Genomic DNA, 27,013 nt, shown 5'->3' on the forward strand with positions numbered 1-27,013 from the left:
CTCCTTGTTCTCCAGACGCCATCTAGGATGGCCAATAACGTTCACATGAGCGGGCTGCTGAGCCGCCACGATGACGAAGCCACTAGGACCTCCACCTCAGAAGGTCTGGAGGAGGGGGAGGTGGAAGGAGAAACCCTCCTGATAGTTGAGTCTGAGGACCAGGCTTCGGTGGATTTATCGCACGATCAGAGCGGGGACTCCCTGAACAGCGACGAGGGCGACGCGTCCTGGATGGAGGAGATGTCCTATTACTGCGAGAAGTGCCAGAAGTGGATTCCAGCAAGTAAGTCTGTGTGCTGGTTTGAGTTTTAACTGGAGTTTGAAAGCTCAGATGGTAACAGATTGAGATTCCTCCCCCCTCTCCCCACCCTGCTTTTTCCTGGTAAGGTAAAACAAACAAACAAACAAAAAAAAAGAGGCAGGGGAAAGGAGAGGTAAATTCATGAAAAGAAATAGTCTGGAATCGGTTTGGAAGTAAAAGAGGTAAATTTTTGAACAAAATAGATAGTACTGCATCCAGTTCTGGAGCCCCTGTTACAAGAGGGATCTGGACATGCTGGAATGTGTCCAGAGAAGGGCCATGAGGATGATCAGAGGGCTGGAGCACCTCTCCTATGAGGATAAACTGAGGCACTTGGGGATGTTCAGTCTGGAGAAGAGAAGGCTCCAAGGTGACCTTATTGTGGCCTTCCAGTATTTGAAGGGGCCTACAAGAAAGCTGGGGAGGGACTTTTTAGGATCTCAGGTAGTGACAGGACTAGGGGGAATGGAACAAAGCTGGAAGTGGGGAGATTCAGGCTGGATGTGAGGAAGAAGTTTTTCACCACGAGAGTGGTGAGAGCCTGGAATGGGTTGCCCAGGGAGGTGGTTGAGGCCCCATCCCTGGAAGTGTTTAAGGGCAGGCTGAATGAGGCTCTGGCCAGCCTGATCTAGTGTGAGGTGTCCCTGTCCATGGCAAGGGGGGTTGGAACTGGATGATCCTTGTGGTCCCTTCCAACCCTGACTGATTCTATGATTCTATATCTATATATAGCAACAGCAGGGAGGGTTTACAAAGGTAAGGGATAAGGATAAATAGGAAAATATATAAAACTAAGCCTGGATGGCCTTTGTATTCCCTGGATGCAATGGATTCAGTTCTTTGGAAAGTGTGGATGCCTCTTGGAAAGTAGGTCCTGACCACGTGGTCAGTGCAGGAATAAGCAGCTGATCTCTCTCGAGGAGGCGAGGCAAGGAAAGGAAGAGCAGTAAAAGATGTCTGCCCTTTTTACAGGCTTGCTGGACAGGAAGGGGGAGTGGAATAGAATCACAGAATTCATCAGGTTGGAAAAGGCCTTCAAGATCATGAAGTCCAGCCTATCACCCAGCACCATCCAATCAGCTAAACCATGGCACTGAGTCCCTCATCCAGTCTTATTTTAAACATTTCCAGGGACAGTGACTCCACCACCTCCCTGGGCAGCAAATTCCAATGGCCAGTCTCGGTCTAAACCTCCCCTGGTGCAGCTTGAGACTGTGTCCTCTTGTTCTGTCACCGGTTGCCTGGGAGAAGAGACCAACCCCCACCTGGCTACAGCCTCCCTTCAGGTAGTTGTAGAGAGCAATAAGGTCTCCCCTGAGCCTCCTCTTCTCCAGGCTGAACACCCCCAGCTCCCTCAGCCTCTCCTCACAGGGCTGTGCTCCTGACCCCTCACCAGCCTTGTTGCCCTTCTCTGGACATGTTTGAGTAACTCAACATCTTTCTTGAATTGAGGAGCCCAGAACTGGACACAGTACTCAATGTGTGACCTAACCAGTGCTGAGTACAGGGCAGAATGACTTCCCTGCTCCTGCTGGCCACACTATTCCTGATCCAGGCCAGCATGCCATTGGCCTTCTTGGCCACCTTGGGCACCCTGCTGACTCATGTTCAGCTGCTGTCAACCAGACCACCTTTGATCCAGGGGGCCCCTCCTCCTAAGAGGGGGAAAACCAAGTCTCTCTCTGTCTACCTGGATCAAGTGTCTTTTGTCCACCTGAGGGCTGGGTTCTTTCAGCCCCTATCTAGGAATGGTGTAACCCAGCACAGCCTGCCAGCTGTGTTGTATCTTGCGTGCATTGCTGTGGTGGTTTGTAACGTGGTGCCTCACTCCTCCATACCTGTTTGATGAGTGTGGTAGTTTTAGGCTGTACCTTTAAAATTTTTCCACAGATCTTGAACAGAAAGTAGTAAAATGTAAAGAAATTCATCTTTGGGTGTAAAAAGGATAATGATGATAGTTCTAAACAATCCCATTGGAGAGATATCTACTATAAGAATTAGTTTGGTAAACAATCTTTCTCTCCTTTGGTTTCCTCACTCTGGGAGATACTAACTGGCTTCTGCTTGACCTTGGCTGCATTGTTTTGGCTAAGTTCTAACATCCTTCTGCTCTTACACTTGTCCCTTTGTGTACAGGAGGGTAGGGAGAGGGAATAGTAAGCTATTAAGCAGCCCCCCAGGGTTTTGGCCAGGGGGGTTCTTGTGCTGTTTATCAATTGTAAATACCTGTAAATATTGTGTATTTTGTACATATTAATTGCATTTCATTGTAGATTGTAGTTTTGCTTGTAAAGACAGATTCATTTGCTTCCAATTAGGCTGGCCAGGCAAATTTAATGTGTGTGGGGAATTTTTCAACCCACCACAATGAGGCAGCCCCTTATTTAGCCACAGCCCACTTTATGTTGGAAGAGAAAGGCTCTCTTGGCACTGCATGAAGCTGGATCCACCACCTACTCCCAGTGATGTGCATTAGGCACTTGGATCTGTGAACTGTGTGGATGTCTGAAGCTGGCAGTCCTTGTAAAGAAACGGGTCTGTCTTCTTTCGTGAGTGGAGAACAGAATCACAGAGTGACAAGGGTTGGAAGGGGCCTCTGGAGATCATCTTGTCCAACCCTCTTGCTAGAGCAGGTTCACCTGGATCTGGTTGCACAAAAATGTGTCCAAGTGGGTTTTGAAAGTCTCCAGAGAAGGAGACTCTGCAACCTCTGTGGGTCCAGTGCTCCACCACGCTCAAAGTACTGAAGCTTTTCCTTACATATAAGTGAAACCTTCTGAGTCCCAGTTTGTGTTCATTGCCCCTCATTCTGCCACTGGGCACCACTGAAAAAAGCCTGGCTCCACCCTTTTGACCTATACCTTTTAGATATTGATGAGCATTAATCAGATACCCCCTCAGTCTCCTCCAGGCTAAAAAGCCCCAGGTCTCTCAGCCTCCTGATGGTGGGGAGCACGGTATTCAGGCAGAGACAGCTGAGTGAGTTCCTCAAGATGTTAAGGCTGCTGACATCCCAGAAGGAGCCTCAAATCAGAGCTTGGGAAACACCTTTAAGATCATCTAGTCCACCCCCACCCTGCTAGAGCAGGATCACCTAGACTAAATCACAGAGGAACACATCCAGGCGGGTTTGGAATGCCTCCAGAGATGGAGACTCCACAACCTCTCTGGGCAGCCTGGTCCCTCTGCCACCCTTGTTAGATCCAAAAGCCAGATACTGCTAAGCACTTGTTGGTTGGGTTTTGTTTGTTGGGGTTTTTTTTATGTTGTTGTTTGTTGGGCTGGTTTTTTTTTATAGCTAGGAATAGTGAACTCTTCACATGGCACCTGCTTTAAAGAGTCCCTCCCCAGCTTTCTTGTAAATCCTCTTCAGGTACTGGAAGTCTGCTATAAGGTCTCCCTGGAACCTTCAAGCTGAGCAGCCCCAACTCTCACAGCCTGTGCCCACAAGGAAGGTGCTCCAGCCCTCTGGTCGTCTTTGTGGCCCTCCTGTGAACCCACTCCTACTTGTGCTGGGGGCCCCAGAACTGGACACAGTACTCCAGGTGGGGTCTCACGAGAGCAGAGCAGAGAGGCAGAATCACCTCCCTTGTCCTGCTGGCCACACTTCTTTTCATGCAGCCCAGCACACAGTTGCCTTCTGCACATTGCCAGCTCATGTTGAGTTTTTCGTCAGCTGACACCCCTAGGTCCTTCTCCTCCAATCTGCTCTCAAGCCACTCCTTGTGCTTGGGATTGCCCTGACTCAGGTGCAGGACCTTGCACTTGGCCTTGTTGAACTTCATGAGGTTGGCTTGGGCCTGTCCAAGTCCCTCTGGATGGCGTCCCTTCCCTCCATCCTGATCGATTAGAGCCTGTAACTTGGGCTGCCTGGGGTTTTACAGGTAGCTGTATCCCAGCAGGTCACTTTTTTTTTACAGACAAACTTTCAGACAAACCTCTTTACACAGCAAAGAGGCATAGGTTGAAGTGCTTTGCTGGTTTGAGATCTGTTGCATCAAACTGCAGTAAAGAAAGAATGCTTCTTAATAATGTTGGGCCCTTCTGTTGGCTCTCAGTCTGAAGGAAAGAAGATCTTCCCCTGACAGGAGAAATAAATACCTTAAAGCTTCACACCATGTCTGCTGCCCTGCATCCTGGATGCTGCTGTGAACAGGAAATCCTACTTCAGGGATGATTTGTGGACAGGGAAAAAGAGAGAGCTGCAAAGACAGGTAGCAGTGATCAGAAAGATGACGTGGAAGAGGGTGCTTGTATGCCCCATCCCTGGAAGTTTTTAAGGCCAGGCTGGATGTGGCTGTGAGCAACCTGACCTAGTGTGAAGTGTCCCTGCCCATGGCAGGGGATTGGAACTGGATGATCCTTGAGGTCCCTTCCAACTCAAACCATTCTATGATTCTGTGTTCCCGGGAGGCTTTGAACTACCTTTCTTTAACAGGTCCACTTTGGGGTTTGTCTTTTTGTTTTTTTAAGAGTAGAGTGGGAAAACATTTATTGCAGTAGGTAGGTTATCTTGGGGAAGCAAGAAGGAATGAGAAATGCAGCAGAAAGAAATAAATCCTTGGCTTGGCCTGCTGAAATGAATCTGCACTTTCCCTCTCAGTGAGTTCCTGGGAACTGTTGGGATGCTGGGGGATAAAAGCAAAAACTACTCTTCTGCCTGATGTTGTAAGCTAATCCAAATCTCCTTTTGCAGCACTTTTGCCTATAAAAGGACCAAGAAGGTGATTTTTTTTGTTGTTGTTGTTGTTTGCCTTTGGATTTAGGTCAGTTGAGAGAACAGCTCAGCTACCTCAAAGGAGATAACTTCTTCAGATTTACGTGCTCCGACTGCTCGGAAGATGGGAAGGAGCAGTTTGAACGATTGAGATTGACGTGGCAACAGGTGAGGAAAATGTTTGTGCCTGCAGGACAACCACAGGGCTTGCTAAAATTCTTGTTTGTTGTATATCTTGCTACCTAGACAAGGAGGATCAGGTATAGGTAAGAATGTGTGCATGAAATTCAGCGATGAATCCCCTCTCCCCTTTTCCCTTTTTCCTCTTTTTCTTTCTTTTTCCTTATCTTTTTCTTCTTCTTCTTTCTTTCTCTTCTCCTTTTTCTTTCTCTTCTCCTTTTTCTTTCTCTTCTCCTTTTTCTTTCTCTTCTCCTTTTTCTTTCTCTTCTCCTTTTTCTTTCTCTTCTCCTTTTTCTTTCTCTTCTCCTTTTCTTTCTCTTCTCCTTTTCTTTCTCTTCTCCTTCTTCTTTCTCTTCTCCTTTTTCTTTCTCTTCTCCTTCTTCTTTCTCTTCTCCTTTTTCTTTCTCTTCTCCTTCTTTCTTTCTCTTCTCCTTTTTCTTTCTCTTCTCCTTTTTCTTTCTCTTCTCCTTTTTCTTTCTCTTCTCCTTCTTCTTTCTCTTCTCCTTCTTCTTTCTCTTCTCCTTCTTCTTTCTCTTCTCCTTCTTCTTTCTCTTCTCCTTCTTCTTTCTCTTCTCCTTCTTCTTTCTCTTCTCCTTCTTCTTTCTCTTCTCCTTCTTCTTTCTCTTCTCCTTCTTCTTTCTCTTCTCCTTCTTCTTTCTCTTCTCCTTCTTCTTTCTCTTCTCCTTCTTCTTTCTCTTCTCCTTCTTCTTTCTCTTCTCCTTCTTCTTTCTCTTCTCCTTCTTCTTTCTCTTCTCCTTCTTCTTTCTCTTCTCCTTCTTCTTTCTCTTCTCCTTCTTCTTTCTCTTCTCCTTCTTCTTTCTCTTCTCCTTCTTCTTTCTCTTCTCCTTCTTCTTTCTCTTCTCCTTCTTCTTTCTCTTCTTCTTCTTTCTCTTCTCCTTCTTCTTTCTCTTCTCCTTCTTCTTTCTCTTCTCCTTCTTCTTTCTCTTCTCCTTCTTCTTTCTCTTCTCCTTCTTCTTTCTCTTCTCCTTCTTCTTTTTTTTATTTTTGTCTTTTTCCTTTTTCTTTTTTTATTACTTCCTCTTATGTTGCTTATGAATTCATAGCTTCAGGCAGGTTTGGAAAAGCAAAATGACTGCAGTTTGGCTGATGGGCATGAACAGGTTTTTGTACCTTTACAAGGAAAATGTAAAGCTAGTGAGGTGCAACACAAACAGAAAACTTGCCAGCTGCCTGAACAGAGGTCTTCAGCCTGGCTGCTTACCCAGCAGCAGCAGTCCTTGCTGGAATTTGTTATTCCAGTCACTTGCACAGCCTGAGCAATCACAATCATTTGCATTATACAGCAACCACCCTATGGGCAGTCTGAGGGACATCACCTTGCTCTAAGCAGGGTGCTGGAGGGGCAAGCAGGCAGTGCTGACTGCCTCTGCATGAAGTGAATTGGATCAGGCAGTAGCTGTTTTGTGCTGAGCAATATGTGTGAGACATCTGTTTGCATCCTTTGGGACAGCAGTGCTGTGTTGTCTCATAACAGATCATTTCAAACATCAGCTGTAACTTCTGCAGTGCTTTCTCGTGTTGGGCTGGGCAGGGGAGAAGGTTGGCACAGCAGGCCTGCCAGGTATCCCCATGTGTCAGTGTAGGTTGGGGAACTGACCTGTTGGAGAGCAGTGAAGGGGAAAGGGATCTGGGAGTCTCCTAGTGGATGGAAGGTTGGCCATGAGCCAGCAATGTGCCCTTATGGCCAAGAAGGCCAACAGAATCCTGGGGCGTGCTAGAAGGGCTGTGGCTAATAGGTCGAGAGAGGTTCTCCTCCTCTACTCTGCCCTGGTGAGGCCACATCTGGAATATTGTGTCCAGTTCTGGGCACCTCAGTTCAAGAAGCATCTCAGGGAACTGCTTGAAAGAGATCAGCACAGAGCCACAAAGATGCTGAAGGAAGTGGAACATCTCCCTGCTGAGGAAAGGCTGAGGGAGCTGGGGCTCTTTAGCTTGGAGAAGAGGAGCCTGAGGGGTGACCTCATTCATGTTTATAAACATGTGAAGGTTGAGTATCAGGAGGACAGAGCCAGGCTCTGCTCAGTGATGTCCAGTGATAGGACGAGAGGCAATGGGTGCAAGCTGGAGCAGAGGAGGTTCCATGTGAACACAAGGTAAAACTTAGTCACTGTGAGGGCAACAGAGCCTTGGAGCAGGCTGCCCAGAGAGGTTTTGGAGTCTCCTTCTCTGGAGACATTCCAAACCCACCTGGACATGTTCCGGTGTGATTTGCCCTAGGTGATCCTGCTCTGTCAGAGGGCTTGGACTGGTCCCTTTTGAGGTCCCTTCCAACCCCTAACGTTCTGTGATTCTGTGATCTTCAGCAGGACTTTTCACAAAGCTGTGGCCAACTGTAAGGAGGCCAAACCCTCTATGAAAAACTAATTTCAAACTTCTCTGGCAGTGAAGAGAAAGTCCCTCTTGGAAGCAGTGTCCAAAGGAGGCTGTGTGGTTGTGAAAGATGGTCCCAGCCCAACTGATCTGAGTTGCATTCAAATTAATTGGGTAAATGTCATGAACAGTTGGTCACCTAGGGTTTAGTTACAAAGAGGTGTGATACACATTGAGTTGTGCATTCAGTTTTGGGCCCCTCACTCCAAGAAAGACACAGAGGTGCTGGAGCAGGTCCAGAGAAGGGCAACAAAGCTGGTGAAGGGGCTGGGGAACAGGGCTGGTGAGGAGCAGCTGAGGAAACTGGGGTTTAGTCTGGAGAAGAGGAGGCTGAGGGGAGACCTTCTTGCTCTCTACAACTTCCTAAACAGAGGTTGTAGTGAGGTGGGGGTCGATCTCTTCTCCCTAGTAACAATAGTCTCAGGTTGCACCAGGGGAGGTTTAGGTTGGAGAGTAAAAGAAACTCCTTCACTGAAAGGGTTCTCAAAGGCTGGAGCAGTCTGCCCGGGCGGGTGGGGTGGGGCAGATGAAGCAGAAGAGGTTCAATTGTATCCAACGCTCTCTGTTGCAGGTGGTCATGCTGGCAATGTACAATTTGTCTCTGGAAGGAACAGGCCGTCAGGGGTACTTCAGATGGAAAGAAGATATTTGTGCTTTTATTGAGAAACACTGGACCTTCTTATTGGGGAACAGGTAAAGGCATGATGTATGTCCTTGAAAGGCTGCTTGGTGAGCCAAAGGAGCTCAGACCTGTTCTACAGATGGAAAAGTAACCTGGTTAATTTGGTGATGTCTCTGTTGAGCCTCTCCAGTGAAAAAATTGGAAGACTTCAGGATTGGGAAGCTGAACATAGGCACGAGGGGTGCTCTTGTGAGGGAAGGATTTCTTAGAGGGGAAAACCAACCCAAGAGTGTCACACAAAACCAATCTAAATGTAAATATTTGGGATGATTTCTTCTCTTCCTTCAGGTAGCATATGAACCTGCAAAGCCTTTGAGTCTTTCTAAATAGAATCACAGAATTGTTTCGGTTGGAAAACCCCTCCAAGATCATCGAGTCCAACTGTCAACCTCACACCACCATGGCCACTAAACCATGTCCCAAAGTGCCATGGCCACACATTTTTTGAGCACCTCCAGGGACACTGACGCCACCACCTCACTGGGCAGCCTGTTCCAATGCTTGACCACCCTTCACCTCTCTGGGTGTGTCATATCCCTGCATAAGTGCCAGTGGCAGAAGCACTTTACCCTTTCCATCTTTCAGAGAGAGGAGACTGCAGGACGAAAGGCCAGCTGGTGAGTGGGGACATCACACTTGCTTTTCCCTCTCTTCCCACTACAGGAAGAAGACCTCAACATGGTGGAGTACAGTTGCTGGCTGTCTTTCTGTGGGGAGCCCCTTGTTTTTCCGCTCAGGGGCACAGGAATTTGGAGAACCAGGGTGGTGGAAGCTGGTTCATAACAAACCCCCAACCATGAAACCTGAAGGAGAGAAATTGTCTGCATCTGCACTAAAGGCAAAAGGTAACCCTTCCCCTAATGGTATGTGGGTTCCTAGCTGGGTCAGATTTGGAAGGCACTGGAAAAGTTGACTTAAAACCATGAGCCTGTGTACATGGACAGTTCCTTAGGTACACTGTTGTAGTGGTTGACTTAGAGGACTTTGGTACCTATACTGTCATATGAAGCTTGTTATGTGTCATTACCTTTTTGGATGGTGATAACCAATTGAAAGGCTTTTGAAATTAGCTGAAATATATAATTTCTCTGCTTCTCTGTACCTTGGGGAGGGTTTTTTATCTTGTGTTGCCAACTGCAAATTCCTTCCTGTGCAGAGGAGCAAGATTGGGCCTTTCATGATGCTTTGTGGGTGCGTTTGGTTTATAGAATCATAGAATTGTCAGGGTTGGAAGGGTCCTCAAGGATCATCCAGTTCCAACCCCCCTGCCATGGGCAGGGACACCTCATACTAGATCAAGTTGCCCAGAGCCACATCCAGCCTGGCCTTAAAAACCTCCAGGGATGAGGCTTCCACCACCTTCCTAGGCAACCTGTTCCAGTGTCTCACCACCCGCATGGTGAAAAACATTTTCCTAACATCCAACCTGAATCTACCCATTTCTGTTTTTTTTTTCCATTCCCCCTAGTCCAGGACACTCCACATCCTGGGGTGAATTCCTTGGGTATATTCACACAGAGAATGCATCAGGTTGGAAAGGACCCTCAAAGGTCATCTTTCCTAACCCCTCTGCAGTGAGCAGGGAAATCTCCAACTTGATCAGATTGCTAAGGGCCCTCCAGGGATGGGGACCTCAACCACATGTCTGGGCAACCTGTTGTATTGAAGATGCATCTTGTAAGACTTGTGGACAGTGTGTTTTTTCTGCCCATATGGTATGTAGCCAGTGACTGCAGGAGCCGAGTATCTATAAGCAAACTGCTTCTTTAGCAGCTTCAAAGCCACCTCTCGATCCCATCATTACTGTGGAGGGACTGCGGAAGCGGGTGAGCCGCAACCCAGTGGAGTCGGCCATGGAGCTGAAGGAGAAGAGATCGCGCACCCAGGAGGCCAAGGATATTCGTAGAGCCCAGAAGGAGGCAGCTGGCTTCCTGGACAGGAGTACTTCCTCCACCCCCGTGAAATTCACCAGCCGAGGCCGCCGGCCTGATATCGTCCTGGAGAAGGGAGAGGTCATTGACTTCTCCTCCTTGAGCTCTTCAGACCGCACTCCTCTGACCAGCCCTTCTCCTTCCCCATCTCTGGACTTCTCAGCTCCTGGCACCCCAGCCTCACACTCAGCTACTCCCAGCCTTCTCTCGGAAGCAGATCTCATCCCAGATGTGATGCCACCACAGGCTCTGTTCCATGGTAAGAGACACTCATGGGTGTTTTTCTTTATTAAGGAGCTGCATGCAGTTCTTTAGGAAGCTGTTCTGAGAAAGAAACTCCCAGTGAGCTACAGGATCTCGAGATAAGATGGAAAGCAACTGGTCTTGTTCTGTCTGTGTCAGCTGCATGCAAGTCTTGATTAGTTCTCCATGGTTCTATCACTAGGTTCCAAGGCCTGAAAGAAAAAAAAAAATGGCCATTGTCATCTTCTGGGGGATCCTGGATAAAAACAGAGGGCAGAAGATTTCACCCAGCAACTGCTGCACCACTGGGCATAAGCGTTTCTTAGAATCATAGAATCACCTGGTTGGAAAAGACCTTAAGATCACTGAGTCCAACCATAACCTGACATCTCCCTGTACACAACTGTTAGATAATGTCCCTAAACTCCTCATCTAAATGCCTTTTAAACACCTCCAGGGATAGAGACTCCACCACTTCCCTGGGCAGCCTGCTCCAGTGCCTGATGACCCTTTTGGAGAAGATTTTTTCCTCATTTCCTAATATCCAACCTGGTGCAACTTGAGGTCATTTCCTCTCATCCTGTCACTTGCCACTAGGGAGAAGAGACCAACATCCACCTCACTACAAGCTGATTTCAGGGAGCTGTAGAGAGCAGTGAGGTCTCCCCTCAGTCTCCACTTCTCCAGGCTGAACAACCCCAGCTCTCTCAAACGCTCCTTATAGGACTTGTGTTCAAGATTCCTCACCAGCCTCATTGCCTTTTTTTTTTGGACAGAGTCCAGCACCTCCACGTCCTTCTTGTAGTGAGGGGCAGGTTCACTGCCACACAGATGACACTGTTAGGTTGCAACTCTGATTTTGCATTGAATATTTTGGAATGGGAAAATATTCTCATAGGAATGTTCCTGTAGTTAGAGAATGGTTGGACTCGATGATCTTAAAGGGTTTTTTGCCAACCAAAAGGAGTCTGTGATGGACAAATAGTAAATTTCAGTCAGATTGCAAAGCAGGGTGAGTGCTCTTAGTTGCTTAAAGAGCCAGACCTCAAACTAGTTGGTGAAGTAGAGAATAAAGCACTTTTTGATGGCAAGAAGAATAGTCAGGTTCTGTAGAGGGACAGAGCCTGTGCTTCTGCAAGTCCAAATCACAAAGTGGTAGGGGTTAGAAGGGACCTCTGAAGATCATTTAGTCCAGCCCACCTGCTAGAGCAGGTTCACCTACAGTAAATCACACAGGAAGATGTCCAGGTGGGTTTGGAATGCCGACAGAGACTCCACAACCTCTCTAAACAGCCTGGTTCTCTGCTCTGCCACCCTCTTAGGGAAGATTTTTTTCCTTATGTTTCTGTAGAACCTTCTGTGTTCCGCTTTGTGTCCATTGTCCTGTCCCTGGACAGCACTGAGAAGAATCTGGCTCCACCTTCCTGACAGCCTTTAGATACTGATCAGCATTAATGAGTTTCCCTCTCAGTCTCCTCTTTATTGGCTCAGATTAAACAGAACTCCTCCAGGGTATGCTAGCTCAAGATGCAGCTCAGCAGCTTGACCATTTGATCCCCAGTCTTCAGGAATTTTCAACAGTTTATCAAAGAACAGGAGCCTGCAGCTCAGCAGTGCTGTGTTTTCAGATGGCAAACTGCAAGGCACATCATAGAGTCACTGTGCTTGGCAAAGATCTTTAAGATCATTGAGTCCAACCATTCTCCAACTCTGCGAAGTCTGGTGCTAAACCATGTCCCTCAGCACGACATTTCTGTGTGTCTTTTAAACATCTCCATGGATAGGGATGCAATCACTACCATCAGGAGCCTGTCCCAGTGTTTGTGAACCCTTTCAGTGAAGAAGTTTCTCCCGATATCCAATCTGACCCTCCCTTGGTGCAGCTTGAGGTCAGGAGCAGGATTGATTCTGTGTCCTGAAATGGGGCTTCTTCTTATGGTGTTTCCTGTCCAAAATCAGGATGTCCGGAAGTATATAGAAAATGAGGGGAAGGTGAGGGGGGTAAACCTGCATGATTTGTCCTTAGCTGAAAAGTCCTCTGACAGCCCTGTTTGAAATGAGGCTTTGCTGTTTACATTTTGTTTCCTGGATTATTTCGATCTGTTGAGCAGATGATGAGGAGATGGAAGGAGATGGAGTCATAGACCCAGGAATAGAGTATGTGCCCCCTCCCAGTGGGACAGCCAGTGCTGGCACTGTGATAGCAAGCAGAAAAAAAGTGAAGACAGCTGAGCAGATCAAGCAGGAGGTGGAGAGTGAAGAAGAAAAACCAGAAAGGATGGAAGGGGACAGCGAAGATCCTGACGACTCAAACGCATCGCTGCAGGTGAGAGGGCGAGACAAGAGGAAGCCCCAGCTGGAGAAGGATGCTAAACCCAGAACTCCAAAGCATACCTCTGTTAGCATCTATGAGGAAAAGCTGCTGCTGAAGAGGCTGGAAGCCTGCCCCAATGCCATGAGCATGACCCCAGAGGCCCGGAGGCTGAGGCGCAAGCTGATAGTCAGGCAGGCCAAGCGGGAGAGAGGACTCCCACTCTTTGACCTGGACCAAGTCGTGAACGCTGCACTGCTCCTGGTCGATGGCATTTACGGAGCCAAAGAAGGAGGTGTCTCCAGGTCTCCAGTAGGGCAAGCAACATACAGAACTACTAGCCAGGACTTCAGGATCTTGGACAGATACCAGGTGAGCATTTGCAAATCTCATCCAGGTTTAGGCTGGGTGTTAGGAAGAAACTCTTCATAGAAAGTGTGATTAGCCATTGGAATGGGCTGCCCAGGGAGGTGGTGGAGTCACTGGCCCTGGAAGTGTTTAAAATAAGACTGGATGAGGCACTCACTGCCATGGTTTAGTTGATTGGATGGTGCTGGGTGATAGGTTGGACTTGATGATCTTGAAGGTCTTTTCCAACCTGGTTAATTCTGTGATTCTGTGATTCTTTTGGCACTGGCTGTTTTAGATGAGTTTGTGCTGCAGACAGCAGTGTCATCTTGAGGTTATTTGACTCTCAAAGCAAAAAGGATTATGTGAACAAGGCTTATTTGTACCTGGGGCTGTGTCCCCACCAATGCTCTCACAAGCCTCTTTCTGCCTGGGACGTGCTTGTACAGCACAACTGTCTGTCAGTGTCAGCACCACAAATGTCTCAGCTGTTTGTACTCCAGCCCTGCCCAAGCACTGATCGTAGAATCATGGATTGGTCTGGGTTGGAAGTGACCTTAAAGATCATTTAGTTCCAACCCTCCTGCCATGGGCAGGGACACTTCCCACCAGACCAGGTCGCTCAAGGCCCTGTCCAACCTGGCCTTGAACACTTCCAGGGAGGGGGCATCCACAACCTCCCTGGGCAACCTGTTCCAGTGTCTCACCACCCTCACTGTGAAGAATTTCTTCCTAATCTCCAGTCTAAATCTCCGCTCTTCCCGTTTCAATCCATTGCCCCTTACCCTATCACTACAAGCCCTTGTCAAAAGTCCCTCCCCAGCTTTCTTGTCCACCCCCTAGCAGCCTTCCATCGCCTTCTCTTCTCCAGGCTGATCACCCCCAGTTCTGGCAGCCTGTCCCCATAGGAGAACAGTGGTGGTGGAGGCCTGGAAGCAGGTGGTGTGTAGAAGGAAAATGACCTGTAGCCCTTTTCTGGGTGATGTATGTGGCTCATAGGTTTGGGTGCTAAATTTGAAAGGTCCCACAGCAGAGTTCTTTGAGGTGGGACTGTCCTGCTGTGGATCCATCCTGCCACGTTGAAAATGTCCTTATTTTCCCCCTGTTGATGTGATTCACCTCTGTTAAATCATTGATTAGTCTTCCTGAAATGTTGTGCCTCTTTTTTGTGCATCTAGACAATGCTGCCTGCCATGAAGGGATTTCGACAGCAGACAACAAAGTTTCTGTATCGGCTGGTAGGCTCCGAAGACCTCCTGACAGACCACAGCATTGTCAGTCCTTACACATCCCGGGTCCTGAAACCCTACATCAGGTACAGATGGTCAGAGGTTGAGTTTGCTCTTGGCTTCTGAACTGACAGCCCACAGAGAGCACACTTTTCTTGGGCAGTGCTCCTCACTCATCCCTGAACTACAGCTCAGTATCCTATGGTACACCTGAAAGAATAGCTGTTTGGTTTAGCTGAGTAGTTAAACTGCTTCTGCTTGAGGAAGGGGAATCTCCCAAGAGAGGGCAAGGCAGAGAGGGGTCATCACCATAGTCACCATTTGCACCTGCTCTTGGATGGGAACCATGATTTCCTTACTGGTGGTGTTAGGAGAGCCTGTCTTGATGTGCTCTGGATCTGAGAAGTGTCCTGGCCTCTGGCACAAGGACAGTGATTTGCTGAGCTGGGTGCTGCTTTACCACATGAATCATAGAACTGTCAGGGTTGGAAGGGACCTCAAGGATCATTCAGTTCCAACCCCCCTGCCATGGGCAGGGACACCTCACACTAGATCAGGTTGCTCACAGCCACATCCAGCCTGGCCTTAAAAATCTTCATGGATGAGGCTTCTACCACCTCCCTGGGCAACCTGTTCCAGTGTCTCACCACCCTCATGGGGAAGAATTTATTTCTAACATCCAATCTGAATCTATCCACATCTAGTTTTGCTCCATTTCCCCCAGTCCTGTCACTACCCAACATCCTAAAAAGTTCCTCATCAGCTTTCTTATAGGCCCCCTTAGGATACTGGAAGGCCACAAGAAGGTCTCTTCAGAGCCTTCTTCTCTCCAGACTGAATAACCCAAACTCTCTCAGTCTGTTTCCATAGCAGAGAAGCTCCAGACCTCTGCTCATCCTCATGGCCCTTCTCTGGACACATTCTAGCATGTCCAGATCCTTCCTGTACTAGGGGCTCCAGAACTGGATGCAGTACTCCAGATGGAGTCTCACCAGAGTGGAGTAGAGAGGGAGAATCACCTCCCTCGAATGAAGGAATGCAGAACTGCTCTTTTGTTCCAAGCTGAGCACCTCATGAAGTATTTTGTGGGCAGTAGCCACACAGCTGCAGGGACAGTGGCAGTTGGTGTTGCTCACTGGCTTGTTGTGTTTACTTTCCATCTTGTTGGCAGGCGTGATTATGAGACAAAGCCCCCAAAACTCAGGCTGCTGGCAGAAATCCGAGCGTATCCGCACAGGAACGATCTCAACTGGAAGGCTGAGCCAGAAGCACCTATTGATTACTGCTACGTTCGGCCTAATCACATCCCCACTATAAACTCCATGTGCCATGAATTCTTCTGGCCTGGTAAGATTCCTTCAGCACTTGATTTTCTAAGAAAGAAATGGGTTCTGTTCAGGAAAAACAGATGAGACCACACCTGGAGTACTGCGTCTAGTTCTGGAGCCCCTAGTACAGGAAGGATCTGGACATGCTGGAACGTGTCCAGAGAAGGGTCACGAGGATGAGCAGAGGGCTGGAGCTCCTCTGCTATGGAGACAGACTGAGAGAGTTGGGATTGTTCAATCTGGAGAGGAGAAGGCTCCAAGGTGACCTTATTGTGGCCTTCCAGTATCTTAAGGGGAGCTACAGGAAAGCTGGTGAGGGACTTTTTAGGTTGTCAAGACTTAGGGGGAATGGAGCAAAACTAGAAATGGGTAGATTCAGATTGGATGTTAGGAAGAAATTCTTCCCCATGAGGGTGGTGAGACACTGGAACAGGTTGCCCAGGGAGGTGGTGGAAGCCTCATCCCTGGAGGTTTTTAAGGCCAGGCTGGATGTGGCTGTGAGCAACCTGCTCTAGTGTGAGGTGTCCCTGCCCATGGCAGGGGGGTTGGAACTGGATGATCCTTGAGGTCCCTTCCAACCCTGACAGTTCTATGATTCTTGGGCCGAATTTTTCCTTCAGTTGGTTTCTGGCTGGATTCTTAGAAAACCATTAGCTGATGTCATAGGATTGCAGTTGAGATGGAGACTGTGGGTTTGGTGTCTGTCTTTGGAGATTATTTAGAAGGGGGCAATTAGGCCCTAATTAGCACAGCATTTAAAGAGACAGGTTGGTTTGGGTAACACCACTGATGCCAGCAGGAGTAGTCAGTTACTCAAACTGAGCATCCACTGAAACCATTTGGCAGAATCAGAGACTTAAGGAAGCAGTTTTACACCAGAGATCTGCTGCTCATCAGCTTTATCTCCTTATTGGGTCAGGCTGACAGAGCTGGGGCTGTTCAGCCTGGAGAAGACAAGCTTCAGGGGAGCAGCCTTCCAGTACCTGAAGGGAGCTACAGGAAAACTGAGGAAAGAAAGCTGGGGAGGGACTTTTGACAAGGGCTTGTAATGAAAGGGTGAGAGGGAATGGATTGAAGCTTGAGGAGGGGAGATTCAGACTGGAGATTAGGAAGAAATTCATTCCAGTGAGGGTGGTGAGACACTGGAACAGGTTGCCCGGGGAGGTTGTGGATGCCCCCTCCCTGGAAGTGTTCAAGGCCAGGTTGAACAGGGCCTTGAGCAACCTGGTCTGGTGTGAGGTGTCCCTGCCCATGGCAGGGGGGGTGGAACTGGATGATCCTTGAGGTCCCTTCCAACCCTAAGAATTCTATGATTCTGTGATGTTTGTGTACTGCATGGATCAGCTTCTAATCAGCAAACAACACTGATTAGGCTGGCAGACCAATTTAGAAAAGACCAGCACAAACAGTACAGAGCTCTGCTCCAGGTAACTGTTTGCTTTACGTTTTGACTTGCAGATCAGTGAGTCAACAAGGTTTGTAGGTCAGCTGTGCAGTCAGGATTGGAGCTCTCTGTGCTACTCATTGTCCAAGTTGTACAACTGAGGAGGAGATAATGTGGTGTAACCTTTCCTTTCACAAGCTGTTCTGCAGCTCCTGAGAGACAGTTGCAATCCCAACAGAGGCTGAACCTCTTAGTTACAGTCTCTCTGCTTCTGATAATGTGTTTGAAGTTCTGGCCAAGTTGGGTCACACCATCATTAAGTTCTTCAGGACTCACCCTGTTTTATTTACCATAAAGAGCATGGGTGTGTTCCACTGTGAACTGTTTGTCATTAAATCAGAAAGCTGACAACTCCCATCAGCCTCCAAATAGGACTCTCCAAATCTGGTGTGTATTTATTTTGTGAGGCTGGGATTAGGTGATTAATTGCACCTTGGTTCTGGTTTAAAAGGAGGAGCTGATACTCCAGGAGATAAATCACAGTATCTTTGTGGATGGGAAGGACTGAGCCTCACAGTGGACTGGTGCAGCTGAGGAGAGGGTGGGTTGTGCAGCTGGGAAGACATCATTAAGCTACCACTTGTTGAGAGAAATAACTGTAGTTCTGCCTGAGTTTTGGCATCTGAAGCATCTGTGTTTGAGGGATACTATCCTCAGTGAGTGGCAGCTTAGATGGGCTTAGTTACCTTCTACTAGTGATGTTCTCACTGACTGAATCCTGACACTTTCACCAGGCCAGCCCAGGCCTTAGTTCTTCTGCTTCCCAAATCACAGAATCATCACAGAATGGAAGGGACCTCTGAAGATCCTCTAGTCCAACCGCCCTGCTGGAGCACCCAGGAGCACCCAGAGTCAATCACACAGGAACATGTCCAGGCAGGTGTGAAATGCCTCCAGAGACAGAGACTCCACAACCTCTCTGGGCAGCCTGGTCCAGGGCTCCGCCACCCTCAAAGGGAAGAATTTTTCCTCATGTTTATGTGGAGCCTCCTGTGTTCCAGTTTGTGTCCATTGCCCCTTGTACTGTCACTGGACGCCCCCCACCATTCTGTGAATTTGTGATTTGGGAAGGCAGAAGAACTAAGGCCTGGGCTTGTCCCAACTGGTGAAAATGTAAGGATTCAGTCAGTGAGAACATCACTAGTAGAAGGTAACTAAGCCCATCTAAGCTGCCACTCACTGAGGTTAGTATCCCTCAGGCACAGATGCTTCAGATGCCAAAACTCAGGCAGAGTTACAGTTATTTCTCTCAACAAATGGTAGCTTAATGAGAAGAGTCTGGCTCCATCCTTCTGATGGTTGCTCTGTAGATGCTCATCAGCATGAATGAGACCCCATCTCAGTCTCCTCTTCTGCAGGCTAAACAGGCCCAGCTCTCTCAGCCTCTCCTCAGAGATGTTTCAGTCCCCTGAGCATCTTAGTGGCTCTCTGGTGGACCCTCTCCAGTAGTTCCTTGTAAACCCTTCCCATCAGAGCTCTTCTTGTTTCTCACAAGGCAGAAATAATTTGCAGGTAGTTACTGCAAATGAGCTGCTGTGAAGCAAGATTCCCCCTTCTTGTCTGTCCTGGTGTCTTGTGCATTCATGCCCTGAAGGGAAACATCTCCTGAGCAGAAGAGTGGTAAAACCATACCCAGCTAAGCATCTGCTGAGAGGAGGGCACCATCTCCTAGACTCCAGGGTGCTCAGGGGAATGCAGCAGTTCCTGCACAGACATGATGTAAGGCACTTCACAGTCAGTTGCAGCCTGGAGATAATTAAGTTGGCTCCTTATTGCCAATCGATTCCTCCCACGTTTTGCTCCACCCATCTTGACTCTGGAGCAGGAAAATAATTTACCTTCTCATTTATGTCTGGTGCCTTATGAAGTCTTGCATCTCATCACAGGATCACAGAATGTTAGGAGTTGGAAGGGACCTCCAGAGATCAGTGAGTCCAGAGCAGGATCTAGCACAGGTCACACAGGAACACATTCAGATGGTCTTGAAAGTCTCCAGAGAAGGAGACTCCACAACCTCTCTGGGCAGCCTGTTCCAGAGCTCTGTGATGATTACAGTGAGGAAGTTCCTCCTCATGTTGAGGTGGAACCTCCTGTGCTGTAGTTTATATCCGTTGCCTCTTGTCCTGTCACAGGGTGCAACTGAGCAGAGCCTGTCCCCTCCCTCTTGACACCCAGCCCTCAGATATTTATAAACATTTATTAAATCCCCTCTCAGCCTTCTCTTCCCCAGACTCAAAAGCCCCAGGGCTCTCAGCCTCTCCTCATAGGGCAGTGCTCCAGTCCCTATCATCAAGACTGATAAAACATTGCTGGAAAAACTTAACTCTGCTCTTTTGTTATCTCATGTTCCAAACGTACCTGGTTTGCCAGTTTGAGGCAGAAGCTAAAAGTTGTGGGCCAGCTTTGCTACATCTTGCATCTCACTTAGGGCTTGTCCACATAAAAAAATAAAATTACCACCTTCTCTGTCTTGAGCTGCACTGCTGGGCCCTGACATGCTGCCTGGATGTGAGGCTGCTGCAGCAGCAGCAGCAATCTGATCAGGGGAGCTAACAAACTCCACTCAGAAGGCACCAGCCTCAGGCGGTTCTGTCCAGCCTCTGACTCACACAAGCGGCGCTGCCCGCAGAGGCAGCTTCACGCCCAGCGCTAGGCAATTTGCATGCCAAAAGCGAGCGTGCTGATAGCGCCAAAGTTCACGAGTAGCTCCCCGACGGCTGACGGTGCACAGGAGGAAGCAGCAGGAGCTCAAGACCAGGTGGACAAAAGAGATAGGAACCTTAGGCAGGTAACCCTACCAGAGCTGAAGGCTGGTTTCGTGTCTGCTGCATCTGGATTTAGGTTTGCAGGAAGAACAGGACGGTGCACCTTGTCTGTTAGGCTGATACACTCTCAGCTGCCCCAGTTTGCTTGCTATGGGCAGGGCCTTGGCGTTTGCCAACTGGAATAGGAAGGGTGTCCAACCTGGCACTGGCCCAGCTCAGGGCAAATGAATCACAGGACATTAGAGGTTGTAAGTGACCTCCATCAAGTCCAACCCCCCTGCCAAAAGCAGGATCACTTGGGGTAGTCTGCACAGGAATGCGTCCAGGTGGGTTTTGAAAGTCTCCAGAGAAGGAGACTCCACAACCTCTCTGGGCAGCTTAACTGGGGCCTGGAGCTGCCAAGCTGAATTTTGTGCTGCATCACAAATGGAGGGTAGGGAGGGGGGCATGGAAGCCTGAGTTTTGTTGAGCTGGCATAGAGGGAGGTTTGGGAGAAGCTTTGGCTTAATGAGCTTCTGTGTTAAGCCCAGACTATGGATTTCTTTGTACTTTAATGCTTTGTACTATACCACTTGTAGCATTATAGCTTGTAAATAGCCTTTCCATTTAAACTTTCCATCCTATCCAATCCTTTGTGTGAGCTGTTCTCTTTTGCCCCTTTTGGAAGAAGTAAAAGAGCAAATCTGTCCTGCTTTAAACTATGACAGTTGGCAACACTTCCAGCTGCTGTTTCTCTCTTCTTGCCTAGGAATTGATTTGTCAGAGTGCCTGCAGTATCCAGACTTCAGCGTTGTGGTCCTTTACAAGAAAGTTATCATTGCCTTTGGCTTCATGGTGCCAGATGTGAAGTACAACGAAGCTTACATCTCTTTTCTGTTAGTTCACCCTGAGTGGAGAAGAGCTGGGATTGCAACCTTCATGATTTACCACCTTATCCAGGTAATGAAGACAAAAATCCTACACCTCAGCCAAAGAACTGGCTCTGCCTTCTTGAGTGCACACAGGCAAATACTAGAAAGTAAGTGGTGGTGTGTTTGAATCATAGAATTGTTTTGGTTGGAAAAGATCTCTAAGATCACTGAGTGCAACCATCAACCCAACACCACCATGGCTATTAAACCATGTCCCACAGTGCCATGTCCACACATTTCTTGAACACCTCGAGTGACAGTGTCTCCACCACCTCCCTGGGCAGCCTGTTCCAATGCCTGACCACTCTTTCAGGAAAGAAATTTTTCCTCCTATCCAACCTAAACCTCCCCTGGCACAATTTCAGGCCATTTCTTCTCATTCTCTCTTTTCCTCTCATTCCTCTATCCTCTCACATGCTAACTACTTTCTTTCTATCTTTCTTTTCCCTTGCCCTTTTTTGTTTTGTTTTTTTCCTTACACCTGCAGAGATTGTCTGTAGCCTGTGTTAATATTTATAAGGGGAGGAAATCACTTTAGAAGCAGAAAATAAAATGCATTCAGAAGAATAACCAGACTGGTCAGGTCCTCAGAATTAGCAAGATGCTGTAGATTTAGACTGCCTTGGGATTAACTTTCTGTTCTTCAGTGGTCAATAGTTCACAAAACAGTAAGACTAAATTTGGAATTCAAAGGAGTAAATGAAATAATAGTGGGAAGGTTCAGTAAGAATCTATTGGAGCTTTTCTTGGCTACACCTGGAGGTTTATTCAATGACCAGGATCACTGCATCAAGTCACTTACTGATCCAAATAATTCTCTTTCACTTTTAATGCTCTGGTTCAAATCCTGCTCAGCTGAAGATGACAAAATCACAGAATGGTAGGGGTTGGAAGGGACCTCTGAAGAGGGACCCCTCCTGCTAGAGCAGGATCACCTAAAGTAAATCACACAGGAACACATCCAGATGGGTTTGGAATGCCTCCAGAGACAGCGGTTCCACAACCTCTCTGGGCAGCCTGGTCCAGTGCTCTGCCACCTTCAAAGGGAAAAAGTTTATCCTGATGTTTATGTGGAGCCTCCTGTGTTCCAGTTTGTGTCCATTGCCCCTTGTCCTGTCACTGGACACCACTGAGAAGAGTATGGCTCCATCTTCTTGACACTTGTCCTGGAGATACTGCTCAGCATGAATGAGATCCCCCCCTCAGTCTGCTTTTCTCCAGGCTAAACAGCCCCAGCTCTCTCAGCCTCTCCTCCTAAGGTAGATATTACAGTTCCCTCAGCATCTTAGTGGCTCTCTGCTGGACTCTCTTCAGGAATTCCTGGATAACAAAGAACTGTTTGCAGCCTCCTTCAGACTGGTTTGTAGTGGGCTTTGTTCTACTGGAACACTTTGGGAAAATGAATCTGTGCTAACTCAATGAGGAGTATTAAAGGAATTAAACTCCACTAAATGTCTGAGTGAACACTGTTACTGAGGTGGCTAGAATTCCATCCATTTCCTTGAATTCCATTTCAGGAAAGCCAGCCTGAGTGCAGACAGGTGTCCTTGTCAGAGCCCAGCTCTGCCTCTTCAGAGCCCACAGTTCTACCACTCCCTGAACTCTCTTGACACAGCTTGTTTTAGCCAAGATGAGCTGCTCCAGCAAAAATGCACCACTGAAACTGTTTTTCCTCATCCTTATTTGGTTGGAGAGAGGTAGGAAGTGTTGGCAGAGCCCTGGGAACAATGATCCATACCTTTTGAATCATAGAATCATAGAATTGTTAGGGTTAGAAGGGACCTCAAGGATCATCCAAGTCCAACCCCCCTGCCTTGGGCAGGGACACCTCACACTGGATCAGGTTGCTCAGAGCCACATCCAGCCTGGCCTTAAAAACCTCCAGGGGTGAGACTTCTGCCACCACCCTGGGTAACCTGTTCCAGTGTCTCACCACTCTCATGGGGAAGAATTTCTTCCTAACATCCAATCTGAATCTACCCATTTCTATTTTTGTCCCATTCCCCCTAGTCCTGCCACTACCTGACACCCTAAAATGTCCCTCACCAGCTTTCTTGTAGGCCCCTTTCAGATACTGGAAGGCCACAATAAGGTTGGTTGGAAAAGATCTTTAAGATCATGAAGTCAAACCACTACCTTGTTTACACTAAGAATTGTTCTTCTGGGCCACCTGAGGGTAATTCTTCTACCTTTGCAGCTCTCTGCAGTGTCCACCCCTCTACCACCACAGGCCACTAACCAATCTCCTTTAAAGATGCCCTCTACGTTTCCTGAGCAGCTCTGTCTAAAGCAGTTAAGTAAATTGCCTTCAGCTGTAGTCTGTTGACGTGGGATGTCAACACCTAGTGAGAACAGGAGCAAGCCATGAGCCAAGGTTTGCAGGGACTCAGAGGCTGGCCTCGTGGTTTTTCAGCAGAGTTGGAGTCTGTTGACAAGCCAGCTTTAGAAACCCATCATCACTCTCTGCAGGAAGTATCACAGCCACTTGCAGGTAGGGTAGTGTAAAATGATCCTGTTGAGGAGAGCTAGGCAGGTTTGAGGCTGATTACCATTGTATATTTGGCTCAGGTTAGATCTGGGGGGCATTGGACTAGATGATCTTCAGAGGTCCCTTCCCATCCCTGCCCTCTGTGATTCTCTGAAAGGATTTGTTTTTCCATTGCTGTCTTTTTGTCAGTGGTAGAAGGCGTGTGGTCACGTAGAAGAAATGGTGGTTGTGACCTTCTCATCCTTGGTCATCACATGGGTGAAGCAGTGGTGCTGCAGCTGCCTGGAAAACCAACATGGAGCACAGTGCTTCATGCATGATGATCCAGAGGGCTGGAGCACCTCCCTTATGGGGAGAAGCTGGGAGAGTTGGGATTGTTCAGCCTGGAGAAGAGAAGGTGCCAGGGAGATGTAATAACAGCCTTCCAGGACCTGAAGGGGGCTACAAGAAGGATGGAGAGAGACTGTTTGCAAGGGTCTGCAGTGACAGGACAAGGGGCAATGGCTTCAAACTAGAGAAGAGCAGATTTAGATTGGATGTTAGGAACAAGTTCTTTACCATGAGGGTAGTGGAACACTGGAACAGGTTGCCCAGGGAGGTGGTTGGGGCCCCATCCCTGGAGATATTCAGAGTGAGGCTCTGGGCAACCTGATCTAGTTGAGAATACCCCAGCTGACTGCAGAGGGGGTTGGACTAGATGACCTTTGGAGGTCCCTTCCAACCCAGACCTGTGATGATTCTATGTGCTGCTTTACAGCCTGCTTGGGCTCACATTGGGGTCTGCTCTCCACAGCCAGTTCCAGACCCTGTTTGGATGAAGGGTAATTCCCTGTCTCTTAGCTCAGTGTGCTGAGTTTGGAGATGAATTGATGGGAACAGCATAACCTAAGAGAGAAGGTGTTGATGCAGATGGTCCCTCCATGGTGGGTTTGTTGTCAGAAGAGGGGAGATTTAGAGTGGATATTAGGAAGAAGTTCTTTCCAGTGAGGGTGGTGAGACACTGGAACAGTTTGCCCAAGGAAGTTGTGGATGCCCCCTCCCTGGAAGTGTTCCAAGGCCAGGTTGGACAGGGCCTTGAGCATCCCAGTCTAGTGGGAGGTGTCCCGCCAATGGCAGGGGGGTTGGAACTAGATGATATTTAAGATCCCTTTCAACCCAAACCATTCTATGATTCATGAGAAAGTTTCTTCCAAACAGTCATAAGCTGGATATGTTGGAATGAAATCCGGGAATTGCACTTAGACCTGCATGTTTCATTGGAATGTACTTGAGTTCTTCCAGCCTCAGTATCTGCAAGGTGTGAGAGAGCTTTGAGTAGTCATTTTGACGTGTCATTTCCTGAACTGTAGGCTCTTTGGGGACACTGGCTGTCCTTCATGGGGGACAGTTAGAAGGCTGTAGATGATCTTTAAGGTCCCTTCCAACCCAAACCATTCTATGATTCTATGTAGGTGTCCTCTGATGCACCCAGCCCAGAGAACCAACCTGCACTTTCTTAATGATCTCACAGTATCACAGTATATCAGGGGTCAGAAGGGACCTCAAGAGATCATCAGGTCCGACCCCCCTGCCAGAGCAGGAACTCACTGCAACTTCTTTTTTTTTCCCAAAAAATGGCTCCTGGTTATACTTTTTTTCCTCCTTAAATCCCTGTGAGAGCCTTCCCTTTGAATGATCTACCTTGGAAATTTCCTAAAGGGTGTAACTGTTCCCCCTTGGAGTTACCATCGGTCCAATATACCTGGAATGCTATGAAAACACTAGATGAAAGCAGGAAAAATAAAGTATTATATCAGAGAGCTGCTGGTTAGAGTGGGATCTGCAGGTTATCTGGGATCTTGAAGGTAGCTTCAGCTATGTCTTTCGCTGTCTGAACTGAATTTCCTGAGTGCTGTGCCCTGAAGGATGGGAGAGGAGCAGGGTGGGATAGACAGGAATTCCAGCCTGACAGCCCAGAGGTGTGCTGGGGCTGCTCGCGTGGTCCCAGAGTGCTCAGCTCTGTTTGCTAACGGGGAGGAGCACGGCGCCTGATCCTCTTGACATGCTTTGACTTTTCTTTGGGCCATTGTTAAGAGATCTTTGAGGGTCCAGGTGACTTTTAATTAACAGTTAGTTAGCAACTGGCAATGGAAAGATGACAAATTAAAATCCAAAACCTGCTTTGGTTGTCAGAGGGACTACGTTTCCCAGCAGGGGAGGCTCAGAGGAGTGCAGTGTTCCCTTTCCTTTAGATTGGAGATTAGGAAAAATTTCTTTGCTGCAAGAGTGGTCAGGAATTGGAAAAGGCTGCCCAAGGAGGTGGTGGAGTCACCATCCCTGGAGGTGTTCAAGAAGTGTGTGGATGTGGTGGTGTTCTTCCCCCGATTTGAGGGCCATTGGGTGACGAATGAAGGCATGAACCCCACTGCTGTATAGCAATGAGATTCCAGAAATGCAGAGAGCAGAAAACCTCAGAAGTCTTCCCAGAAGTCCTTTATTGCTGTGTTGTGGAATCCCCAGCATTAGAGTCTCAGAGTCCCACTTATAGAAGAAGTCCTCGAAGCCCTCAAAAGACAAAGCAGCTAACAGAAGTCCCAAGCATATCCCTAGCAGCATCCCTACACCAAAGCCCTAGCCAGAAGAAGCGAACTGACAGAAGCAGAAGTCCCTAGCAGCCCTCACTGAAGAGAACTAACCAAAGGTCCCTAACCAAAGTCCCTAGCTGAAGATCCTTGAGAAGTGATTATTGTGGCTGTTTTTTATACTCTTTGTTATAAATCCCTTAACCAGAAAAACCCAACCACATACAAAAGCTAAAATCTTTTGTCCCAATGTTGTCCCAATATTGTCCCAATAAGAGGTGCCAGCATGTCAAGGAGGTGGCTCCTGCACATGTGCCAATCCAAGGGTGCCAACGTGAGGATGTTGTTCTTGGCGCACATGGAATGTTATTGTTTTGCTCTAGGCAGCGTGCTAAGGAATTGGTCAGCTAAGGAGTCCAGCAGCTGCCCTCAGAACAGTGGCTGTAAAAATGTGGCACTTCAGGATATAGTTTAATGGTTGGGTTAGAGTTGGACTCGATCTTAAAGGTCTTTTCCAACCTTGATGGTTCTGTGATTCACCTTCCAGCTGTTGCTATGTGTGGCAATTCCTGTCTCAAGGCCTGTGATTTTCTCACATTTCCTCAGCTAGAAGAAACTTGAACACCTGAGCTGCTGAATCTCTTCACCTCCACATTCCCCCAGAGGCTGTCTCGTTCTCTCGCTGTGATTCTTCCTGTGTTCTCTGATTGGTTTGTGTTTGGTTTTTTTTTTTCTTCTTTTCCCTTGGCAGACCTGCATGGGCAAAGACGTAACCCTTCATGTCTCTGCAAGCAACCCTGCTATGCTGCTCTACCAGAAGTTTGGCTTTAAGACTGAAGAATACATTTTGGATTTCTATGACAAGTACTACCCCTTGGACAGCAAGGAGTGCAAGCACGCCTTCTTTCTCAGGCTGCGGCGCTGATCCCTCCCAGCTGCCTGGGGGATGCAGCAAAGAAAGGAGCCCAAATCCATCAAGGAAAGATCTGTTGCAGCTTTCAGCAGAGGACATCGGCTGCCATGTGAGAGCTGGAGCACACCGATGCCCTTTTTGGCCCTAGGGCTTCAGCAGTGCTGTGTTGTGTGCTGAAACTGCGATCCGAGAGGGTCGATTCCTGCGTTCCAAAGGGAGAGGCCTGGAAATGCCAACTGGGACATGCTGAAACCACTGGAAAACTGAAAT

The 27,013-nt window shown here is 48.0% G+C and overlaps 1 protein-coding gene across 5 annotated transcripts; it reads left to right on the plus strand.

Annotated features, from left to right (window-relative positions):
• The first annotated feature begins 27 nt into the window (after positions 1–27).
• KAT14 (lysine acetyltransferase 14) lies at positions 28–26,755 on the plus strand. 5 transcript variants are annotated; one of them, XM_054398929.1, is made up of 10 exons: positions 28–283; positions 5,068–5,186; positions 8,161–8,282; positions 8,935–9,116; positions 10,042–10,461; positions 12,557–13,128; positions 14,283–14,419; positions 15,505–15,680; positions 20,619–20,809; positions 26,582–26,755. In XM_054398929.1, the coding sequence occupies exons 1-10, from the start codon at positions 28–30 to the stop codon at positions 26,753–26,755; spliced, it is 2,349 nt and encodes a 782-aa protein (XP_054254904.1). The 5 variants fall into 5 exon arrangements, with proteins under 5 accessions (XP_054254904.1, XP_054254913.1, XP_054254921.1 ...); XM_054398938.1 differs by having other exon boundaries at positions 15,571–15,680; XM_054398946.1 differs by having other exon boundaries at positions 14,283–14,332.
• Positions 26,756–27,013: the final 258 nt, after the last annotated feature.

The sequence above is a fragment of the Indicator indicator genome, chromosome 2, assembly GCF_027791375.1.
Source record: "Indicator indicator isolate 239-I01 chromosome 2, UM_Iind_1.1, whole genome shotgun sequence".
Classification (NCBI taxonomy): Eukaryota; Metazoa; Chordata; class Aves; order Piciformes; family Indicatoridae; genus Indicator; species Indicator indicator.

What these genes read in the sequence shown, in the direction of transcription:
- KAT14 (XM_054398929.1), top strand. Translation starts at nt 28, where the DNA reads ATGGCCAATAACGTTCACATGAGCGGGCTGCTGAGCCGCCACGATGAC. An exon ending in GTCCTGAAACCCTACATCAG is followed by an intron (nt 14,420 to 15,504) that starts GTACAGATGGTC and finishes TCTTGTTGGCAG; the next exon opens with GCGTGATTATGAGACAAAGC. An exon ending in TGATTTACCACCTTATCCAG is followed by an intron (nt 20,810 to 26,581) that starts GTAATGAAGACA and finishes TTCCCTTGGCAG; the next exon opens with ACCTGCATGGGCAAAGACGT.